The sequence below is a fragment of the Sinocyclocheilus rhinocerous genome, unplaced genomic scaffold, assembly GCF_001515625.1.
Source record: "Sinocyclocheilus rhinocerous isolate Xijiao unplaced genomic scaffold, SAMN03320098_v1.1 scaffold930, whole genome shotgun sequence".
NCBI lineage: Eukaryota > Metazoa > Chordata > Actinopteri > Cypriniformes > Cyprinidae > Sinocyclocheilus > Sinocyclocheilus rhinocerous.
The window spans coordinates 525,888-536,509 of record NW_015654101.1 but is presented as its reverse complement, the minus strand read 5'-3'; the positions used below and the strand labels follow the sequence as shown (position 1 = coordinate 536,509).

General features: G+C 38.3%; 1 protein-coding gene across 2 annotated transcripts; it reads right to left on the bottom strand.

Moving 5' to 3' along the window:
• Positions 1–1,185: 1,185 nt before the first annotated feature.
• On the bottom strand, positions 1,186–9,192 carry LOC107716955 (diencephalon/mesencephalon homeobox protein 1-A). Of its 2 annotated transcripts, XM_016523597.1 has the most exons (6): positions 9,030–9,192; positions 5,036–5,202; positions 4,794–4,930; positions 3,604–3,645; positions 3,112–3,511; positions 1,186–2,786 (listed from the first exon to the last, which is right to left on the bottom strand). In XM_016523597.1, the coding sequence occupies exons 2-6, from the start codon at positions 5,187–5,189 to the stop codon at positions 2,368–2,370; spliced, it is 1,152 nt and encodes a 383-aa protein (XP_016379083.1). In that variant the 5' UTR covers positions 5,190–5,202; positions 9,030–9,192; the 3' UTR covers positions 1,186–2,367. The 2 variants fall into 2 exon arrangements, with proteins under 2 accessions (XP_016379083.1, XP_016379082.1); XM_016523596.1 differs by lacking the exons at positions 4,794–4,930; positions 5,036–5,202; positions 9,030–9,192 and adding an exon at positions 3,890–4,051 and having other exon boundaries at positions 3,604–3,782.
• Positions 9,193–10,622: the final 1,430 nt, after the last annotated feature.

The following is a 10,622-nucleotide window of genomic DNA, read 5'->3' as shown; positions in this document are numbered from 1 at the left end:
GTTTCTGCACCAAGTACTAAGTCATGTTTTGCTTGGGGATCAAATACTTATTTGACTCACTGAAATGCAAATCAATTTATAACCTTTGTACAGTGTTTTTTTTCTGGATTTTTTGCTTGATATTCTCTCTATCCGTTAAAATAAACCTACCATAAAAATTATAGACCCTTCATTTCTTTGTAAGTGGGCAAACTTACAAAATCAGTAGGGGATCAAATAATTATTTTCCCCACTGTATGGGTCAACTTGACCCCCAACACAATAGAAATAACACGAGAAATAGGCAGGAATTATTAAATTACTCACAAATTTTTGAGTCTCTGACAAGCTACAATAGAGGTTTTCTGTTTTTACATAAATCTTTAGTGTTTCAAAGTGTAGATTTTTTTTTAATTACATGGAAACCACGTGGGTCTATTTCTAACCTTGCAGGTCTCATTACATGAGTTAGTAAAGACGACTTGACGTTGTTGTCACATAATCTGTATCAAACCCCTGGAGGCTGTTTGTTTTTGCATGTTTCTGGTTAGGGAGGCCAGTCGCGAAACTAGATACTAGAGATGCTATTGACACTATTGACTTGCTTGAACATTTTATCTTCAAGTTAAATGCTGTTTTGCATTGTTTGTTTGTTTTTTCATAATGAAGCATTCTGCCCTCCCATGTGTGTTTTGATCTACTCAAAAGGTTGAATGTTAGAATTACATTACTGAATTACAATCAGCTGTATTTAAATATGGCACAAGGCATTCTAAAATGCAGTTAGCAGCCCCATCAAGGGCACTGAGAACACGGTGGCAGTGGCATCAAGCCTCTGGTCAAACGCACCTAGAGGGGAGACCCTCTTTATGTGAGCAAAGGGCTTATGCATTTTGACAAACCACACTGTTCAAGATATAATAGCGGCATAATCACGGCCCCAGGCTGTCATTCTTCAGCATAATGGCCTGCTTATTCATCTGGGATGGCTTATGTCCCCACAACAATTTTATTTCCCAAGATTACCTTGTTTTCTTGTTCTCCTAACTCTCATTTGCTTGTTTTTTCTGTTGTCCTACCTCCCTGATTTTATCACCTTGTTTCTCAGCTACTTCCTAAGCCCCTAATTCTAACTCGCTTTACTTTTAGTGAAAAAAAATCCAGAGAGAAAATAAATATACGGCATATATTTATAAAGATGTCCAAGCAATGTTTTATTGAAGTTTTATTTTACAAGTTTTTAAATCTACAATTGACATAGGGTAAGATGTGTATACTTCTGGAACACTCTCCACCAATATAGGCTACAAATTCACCACTTTGTGTGATGTCGTGAGTGACTGTATATTGATGTTCACAGTGACAATGAAAGAGTTACAAAGACGACCAGACTGTATAGGTTAAATAATCTGGGGGAGACGTAGGCGGGCTGTGCGGCCCACCCGGTACAATCTTACAAAGGGACAGCTACCAGAATCATCACAGGGTTAAATTCTTCTCAATCTAAAACATAGAACTTTTACATTTGCCTTACCAGTAAACATTTATAGATAGACTTTGTATTGTACATATTAAAATATTTTACAAACACAATGAGAGCTTAGCACTGAGAGGGAAAGAATGAGCAGAGAGGGGGCAAAAGCTGCCGTACATGGAAGTGCTTTGCTTTCTACATGAGAACTTCTCCTGTACTGGACTGTCCAGCATTTGACCACTATTCAGGATTGTTTCCAGTTGCAACATTTATATGCACTTAAGCACTAGTTTTCCCTCTGAGTGTTAATATGGCAATCTCCAATGATATGCATGGTCTATAATTGCATTTCTTCCACTGCCTGAGGCTACATGTAATTAAAAGCTTTGCATATGTAGTAATAATTTCCTCATTACCCAACCATCCTCAATTTACCGTGGTTTAATCCTGACCATTAAACAGGTTAGGTTTAATTAATCTATTTAGTTGTGCAAGATTTACATTTACTAGCTGTGTGATGTGTAATTTGAGAACCACGATAATTTAATTAAAAGAAAGTTATTTTCAGATTCTGGTGTATAGTGCATGCAACTGGCTGAGATCATCTCCAAAAAGTGCTTATATCAAACATCTACGCCCATCCAAAACATATAAATAGCTCTAAATCTAATCCAGGGCCTGTCCGTCTTTTATGCAAAGCTGACAAATGTAATATCATAATGAATTAAATGAGAGCTTCATCATTTTATTGTCTATTTAAGCTTTAAAACAACTAGCCCTCTAAAAGAGTCTGATTTTTACTAGTCTCAACCTCAGTCCCTCAGTGAGTATTGGCCCTAATTTTAGAAGTCCAGGTGGCATGTTAGTAGTGGTAGAGAGATGTTCCCTTGCTCAGGTAGGTTTCAGTCTCCTGCTCAGTTGGGCAGCGTGTCCAGGCCCAGTGATGCTGCGTGCTGCTTCGCCCGCAAGCGTAGGTTCTCAATGCTGGTGGTCTTGCTGTTGTGGCTAGGAAGGCCTCCAGAGGCCTGCAGCAGAGGGCTGTTCCAAACCTGTTGTGCATGGTGAGATAGGGACTGATAGTAGGACTGACAGGGGAGGGAGCCCAGGGGTGCTGGCATGTTGACATTCATGCCCAGGTATGGTATAGACGATGGGGTCGCCATGTCGAAAGACGGATAATGAACCAGGTTGTTGGTAGCTGCCATGTGCTGGCGAAACTGCTCCTGCAGACGGAAGAGGCTGAGCGGTGACGAGGAGTATGAGTGGCTCTGAGAGATCCCGCCGGTCACCCCGCTAGAGGAAGATGAGATAGCCGGGGAGCCAAGAGGAGAATCTAAGGACAAAAACATGGTTGTCAAGATTTAGATCAAAATGCTTGATAGTTATTTGCCACCCTCAAAATGTCATTCTGCTATGTGATGCATCCTTTCACACTGTAAAAACAAAGGCGCCAAAGGGGTTTTATTTACAGCAAATCCATAAGAAATATTTTGGTTCCCCAAATAACCTTTCAGTGAACAGTTCTTAAAAGAACCATTTTGTTCTTAGTATGAAGAACAATTTATTCATCTAAAGAACCTTTTTTCACTATAAAGAACATTTTGTGCAATGGAAAGGTTGCAGTGAAATTGGAAGAGCAATAAATAGCAAATACGTACCTGGTTTGGGGCTGAGACGTTTGCAAAGTGGGGAAAGGTTTCCAGGTGCTGGTTCTTTCTCAACCTTCAGATCTTCTCTATGCTGCTTTATCTCCTCTTCCTTGTCAGTTGTGTTGTCCTCTGTGGCCGACTCGCTGCCTGACTGCTCTGCCGATGTCACATTAAGCTCAACGCTAAGTTCTGATCCCAGTGCGTGAGGAGCCGCTTCTGCTTCCATGGAGGAGGAAGAGGAGGAGGATGAAGGTGGCTGGTTCTCAAGATTTATGCTGGAAGGGGCATCGTCCTTATCGTTTGTTGCTAGGGGCCCATCTGTCGAGACATCTTTCTGCTTCTGCAGTTGCTCTTTTTGGAGGCTTCGCTGCTTCTTACGAAACTTTGCACGGCGGTTCTTGAACCATACCTGGTGGCCGAAAGACAAGGTGTAGATAGGCTACATGATAAATAAAGGTATTTGTAGACATTAGCAATATGATGAAATTGGTGATTTCTTACCTGTACACGTGCCTCGGGTAGGTTGGTGCACATGGCCAGGCGCTCCCGCATCACGACATCAGGATAGTGCGTTTTCTGAAAGGTCTTCTCCAACGCCTCCAGTTGCTGGGCCGTGAAAGCGGTGCGACTGCGGCGTTGTTTGCGATGTTGAGAGCCGTAGCGAGCCTCAAGTATGATATCTTGAAATGTACAGCCGTTGGAAGACAAAAGACACGGCATATTTAATTCAGTGTACTATCACAATTATTTAGTGTGTTAAATAGAGGGAGAGAGAGAACGCACATACCAGCCAGTCTCTCCGCGAGGGTGAGCGCATGAACGGACGGCCGATAGTCAGGCGCGTGCTGAGCCTGTTGCGCCGCCTGTTGATGCAGGTTGTACATGGCGCTCAGTGAGTTCATGGCGTGGAGAGAGTATCCGTTCACTCCGTAGTGTTGCATGATTCAAAAATATCTGCAAAAATAAGAATGAGCTATAATGAGTTTTGCTCAAAACACTGAGCTTTTTCTATTTGTTAAAACATAGTTTTACATTCACAAAAGTTATATTGAGAGTTAAAGTCAAAGTTAAAAGTCAGACTAGATGCATTCGAACTAAAGTGGCGTCAGTGTGAGGAGACAACTATAGCCTAGCAGCATCTTCAATGTAGGCTATACAATAAATGAACAAAATGTCATTATGATATATTTCGGACACGTGGGCCTTTTAGCCTTTTATATTTAATAGCCTAAATAAATCTATTATTGACAATATGATTATTTGAGACTTTGGTGCTATAGGTGTCAATACTGCGGCTATAAAATTAAAGACAACATTCCTTAAAATGCCTTAAATGCAGTGAATAATTCGCATACTGAGGTGATCAGGCCTTAAAGATAGGCCTACTGAACACTTTACTTCACTATAGTCTATGTTTATTTGTCCCATTGTCTACCTTAGTAAATGGTCCCGCGTTAATTTATTAAATTTACTAAAAGCAAATATTTGTATTAATATCTTGCTTTCTTATGTGATATTTTGATGTAGCTACGCGTAGTTATATATAATCAATTAATATAGGTTGTCAGTTTATAGCTATATTGTCAAGTAGCGCTTTTAAAAATCCGCTTATAGGAGCGGAACTGTGTTCATTAATATCCAATTATTGTTTTGTCCAATCCATTAGTCATACACAAGGAATTAATTGGTGCCTCCCGCATCACAACATCAGGATAGTGCGTTTTCTGAAAGGTCTTCTCCAACGCCTCCAGTTGCTGGGCCGTGAAAGCGGTGCGACTGCGGCGTTGTTTGCGATGTTGAGAGCCGTACCGAGCCTCAAGTATGATATCTTGAAATGTACAGCCGTTGGAAGAGAAAAGACACGGCATATTTAATTCAGTGTACTATCACAATTATTCTGTGTGTTAAAGGGAGAGTGAGAGATCGCACTTACCAGCCAGTCTCTCCGCGAGGGTGAGCGCATGAACGGACGGCCGATAGTCAGGCGCGTGCTGAGCCTGTTGCGCCGCCTGTTGATGCAGGTTGTACATGGCGCTCAGTGAGTTCATGGCGTGGAGAGAGTATCCGTTCACTCCGTAGTGTTGCATGATTCAAAAATATCTGCAAAAATAAGAATGAGCTATAATGAGTTTTGCTCAAAACACTGAGCTTTTTCTATTTGTTAAAACATAGTTTTACATTCACAAAAGTTATATTGAGAGTTAAAGTCAAAGTTAAAAGTCAGACTAGATGCATTCGAACTAAAGTGGCGTCAGTGTGAGGAGACAACTATAGCCTAGCAGCATCTTCAATGTAGGCTATACAATAAATGAACAAAATGTCATTATGATATATTTCGGACACGTGGGCCTTTTAGCCTTTTATATTTAATAGCCTAAATAAATCTATTATTGACAATATGATTATTTGAGACTTTGGTGCTATAGGTGTCAATACTGCGGCTATAAAATTAAAGACAACATTCCTTAAAATGCCTTAAATGCAGTGAATAATTCGCATACTGAGGTGATCAGGCCTTAAAGATAGGCCTACTGAACACTTTACTTCACTATAGTCTATGTTTATTTGTCCCATTGTCTACCTTAGTAAATGGTCCCGCGTTAATTTATTAAATTTACTAAAAGCAAATATTTGTATTAATATCTTGCTTTCTTATGTGATATTTTGATGTAGCTACGCGTAGTTATATATAATCAATTAATATAGGTTGTCAGTTTATAGCTATATTGTCAAGTAGCGCTTTTAAAAATCCGCTTATAGGAGCGGAACTGTGTTCATTAATATCCAATTATTGTTTTGTCCAATCCATTAGTCATACACAAGGAATTAATTGGTGCAATTATCACTTGTTTACCTAATGAGCTCCGACTTATGCTTACTACTTTAGATTTATAATTTCAGAGCCAAATTACCCGCGTAGTTATATATAATCAATTAATATAGGTTGTCAGTTTATAGCTATATTGTCAAGTAGCGCTTTTAAAAATCCGCTTATAGGAGCGGAACTGTGTTCATTAATATCCAATTATTGTTTTGTCCAATCCATTAGTCATACACAAGGAATTAATTGGTGCAATTATCACTTGTTTACCTAATGAGCTCCGATTTATGCTTACTACATTAGATTTATAATTTCAGAGCCAAATTACTGTAGCAAATCCTTTAAAACAGTTGTCAATGAATCATTGATTGATTTTAGTGAGATCTAGGCCTATGCTACGTAAGCAATGACTTTTGATACAGACTTATCAGTTCTGTAATCGAAATTTAATTTCTCTCATAATTTCATATGCTAGGACTTGGAAAGACGATATTTTAATCGTAATATTTACAATTTACTGATGATTGCACTGGATGCTATTACTTTACAAATTTGGCCATGGTAGTGTCCTGCTTCTCCGGTCATTTTTCACAGTCGATTTAAGATTTTCATAGATAAAATGAAAGGCTCCAGGACACGATTAGATATGTATTAGTATAGAGGTGGCTGACAGGCACGAATATCTCCAAGGCCAATGCACTGCGCATTATTAAGAGAGAAAGTATGCTCCCGCACATGGCGGTGTCCAGGGACTTGTAACAGCCTCGAGTTTTAAACTAAATTGTATTTCCAAACAGCACTTAAATTGCTCGTTATTTACTTCGATTCAGTTCGTTAGTAGCCTACATGAAATTAATGAACTACATGAAAAAAAAAAACATGCATACTAATTCATCAAAATCAAATTACGTTAAAATATCTAACACAGTTTGAAGTTATGGGCTATTTTTGAGCAGTGCTGTAGCAATAATAATTATAATAGGCTAATAATAATAATCATCATAATAATTAGATATATAGCCTAGGTTATAATTCTTTGTAGACTTATTATTATATAATAATTCTGACACTAATTGGCAAACATTATGTAGCTTATTTCGCATTGTGACATATGTTTGTCTAGATTTGTTTCATGATAATTCAGTGCCATTTTAATAAGACATATTCAAAATAATTTCCATAGCTTAGTAGTATTAGCTAGCCTATTTAGATTTACCAATGTTGTTTAATTGTTAATATTTTAGTAATAATTAAATTACTATTAAATTGTGATCTATTTTGTTGTTGCTGTTTGTATTGTTATTATTTATGCATTTATATAATCTTGTTGCTTCAAGTATTAATGATATAAAGTGCCGTTATAAAGTGATTTTTTTTTTAAGTGCCGTTTTTCTTTTCGATAATTGCCTTTCTTGGTCATCCTATGCAGTTTTGTAACCGGCGATTGCCGTTATGTCTATTCAGAACTTAGGGATGGAAATTTGTTTGGAGGGCTTGTTTAAAGGTTTTCGTGTGTGTGTACTATCCTTATCTGTTATAGGCCACCGAAACGCTTACCCTCCGCAGCGTGGAAGCTTCTGAATGACACTCGGAGTGCCCATTCCCAGACTATTAAGTCAGTGCAGCGTCTGATGAATGTGATCAGAGAGCAAGAGGGAATAGTTTAATTCGCTTGGACAGAAGGTGCTTTGCTAAACATTTACTTTTCTCCCCCAAGTATTTGAATTGAATGGGGTCCGTTTCTCTCCCTCCCTTTTCTCGTGCCCCCTTATCCCATCGCCCCGGGGCCACGTTTTGGCTGAGATGTATGGCTTCTCTGCGGGTAAAATATGCATGTTGATCCCCATTTGGGTCCCCGTCTAATGGAAGTGCAAATAGGTTTCGACTGTGGAGACCTCCATTTATCATCACCGCTGACACGGACGGGCGTATACAGTGAGTTTACATGTGTGTGCGTGGCTTCAAGAAATGCTCGCGTGTGTTTTCCAAGCAATATGTGTCTAAAGAGATGTGTTATAGGCCTACATCGACTTACGTTTTCTACTTTTAATTCATTGGCTTTCCATCTATGTATATAGATGTTATAACTTACATTTGACAAAAAAATACAAAAAAAAAAGAATACACACATTTTAAAATAGTAATAAAAACGGGGGGAAAAAAACTGACCAGCGATCAATCTAATAGTGATTTAGTACAACCAGATAATAATAGGCCTAACAATAATAATGTATGATTTACCATTCATGTTTGTGAAATATTTGTTTAAGCGAACTTTGCTAAACGTCAAATTTCGCCATAGGCCAACTAATATTTCGCAAAAAGGGCAGCTTATTTTAATACTGTGTCTCGCTGCTATTGTAGTCTGTTCATCCGCCTGTTACTGCTGCGGGCAGTGTGACACTCCATGCTTCGATTATTAAAACCTCATTATGCAAATTGGCATGTACAGTGCAACTTTTTGATCCGACTAAATTAGGAAAAATGTTAGCGTTAAAAACCCATTTGACCTGGGGGCACTATTTATCGTGTCTCGCATGACATATATTTATATTGTCACTCATATGTTTGTATCCCTCGCTGTCCAAGGCCCCCCACATTTAAGTTAGCCTAAGCGCAGAGAGGTTTATCTTACTCCATTTCTAAGTTGGCCTATCTCTAGTTGAAATGTATTTTATATCAGAATTTAATAATTCTGAAGAGAGGACAATAATAGTTTTAACCCACTTTCAAGGCTAATTTAAATTCTAAGTTTTAAGGAAGGCACCCTGTCGCACGATCAAAATAAACTCTTGAGTTAGCCTATGTCATAAGTTTAAGTTATTTTTTACAATAATTGAGTCGTGTCCTCATACAATTATGTATCTCAGGGGGAAAAAAACTCTTAAAATTAAAAAAGTCTGGGCTATGTGAAGAGTAGCCTAAAAAAAACATAAGAACATAATAAATTATTAATAAACATAATAAATGATGCCAGCATAATTTATTTAATATTATTTAAGTTAGGCTATATTTTAGATAGGCTACTGCTGAACTGACACGTTTAAATCTTACTGTTATTGGTTTATTATTTTTTACGTAAATAATTGCATAAGTCGTTTCTTACCTCAATCTTGTTCTTTATCCAGTGTCTTACACTGTCACTTGATATTTTGTTGCTTGTAGCCCGGAGTATTTCCCAGATGTCCTTATCGCGTTTCTCAAAGTCTAAGAGCCCATTCAAATGTATCCGCTAAGTATCAAGCGACTCCAAATCGTTCCCTGCGCGCTCTTCTCAGCACATTGCGTCCATCTATTGACACGCGCTTTGAGGAGGGATTTTAAAGAGCTCCGCGTAACATCAAGGAGGCTTGCTACTGGTCCTTGAAGCTGTCAATCAAAGCTCGACGATATACTTTTCTGGCTACATTTGGACTCAAGACTTGAAGTCTTAAATCACGCACTTGAGAGCACTAATGTGCACTCAGAAACGCTTTTGCTTATGAACAATATAGCCATATGTTATGTGAGAATAAACAGAAAATACTGGCATCGGTAAAAAAGTTTAGAGCAGGAACAGAAGAGAAACGGCTTGATATAGCTCGGTGATGGCAGAGTTTATGAACAAATAAAAACATTAAAACGTTTTGGGTTTTTTTCCAAAAAAAAAAACTTTTTTTTTCATGTAGCTTGTGGATTTTATTGTTTGCTTGATTTTGGGATTTATAGTTTGTTAAAGTCATGCAAGAACCAAAATTTGTAATAACAGCAGATAGCTAGAAATTGACTTTATCGAACTCGGTTTTGCCAAAGTTAGTATGGAGTAAATGCCATTATATGAAATTATGAATATTTTGCTTTCTTACATTGTTCTCACGCATTGACTTGTTTTGGTACTTCGTGAACATAGGAATATTTCTATAGAGGACACGGTCCCAAGACGCCTTTCCCATCCTTTCTCCCCACTTGGTTTTTTTATGGTCTGAGAAAGAAAGAGGATTAACTTGTGAACCGATGGAAATAAGAACTTTAACGGGAGGTAAATCTGGCCAATGTCTCTTTGTGAGGAGCGTTTCTAAAGCAATTAAAGTGAGAAAGAATTCCTCTCAGCGCCTCTTCCTTAAACCTGCTTAAACGAGAACCACTGTCCAGCACATCTGAGGGCTTTAAATGCCTTCCATTTAAAGTGGCACTGAGAGAAACCCACCTTTAGAGCTGCAAAAGTCCAGTCCAGTTTTACTCAAAGCAATTGGGAATTGGGACCCTTTTGTGTGGTTACCACGTTTCTTTTACGGTGCCACCTGCTAGTTATTACTTTAGCAATTAATTACAATAGTAACAACGGCATTGCGATGTAAAGTCCCCGCGCGCGATGATAGGCTTCTACATTTATTCGGAATCTTTCACTGAATTTATTAATAAACCGAAGGGGATTTCTCTCAGAATAATTTTATTTAGAGCGAATCCCGCTGCCTTACACAAACCGAGGGATGATATCTTAAAAACGAGTCAATCATATCGCTGGCTTTTATTTACACTTATGAATTTCACACTCTCTCTTAGCTTTACCAGAAAATAATGAAATAAAGGCATTCGGTCACAGCGCGAGATGGTTGTTATTAGCTAATTAATAGACCTAATGATGTTTCTGCAACTTCATGAATACATTACGTCTACAATCCACAAAGCTGTAGCCTCTCAGGCTCGCCACCTGCTAGTT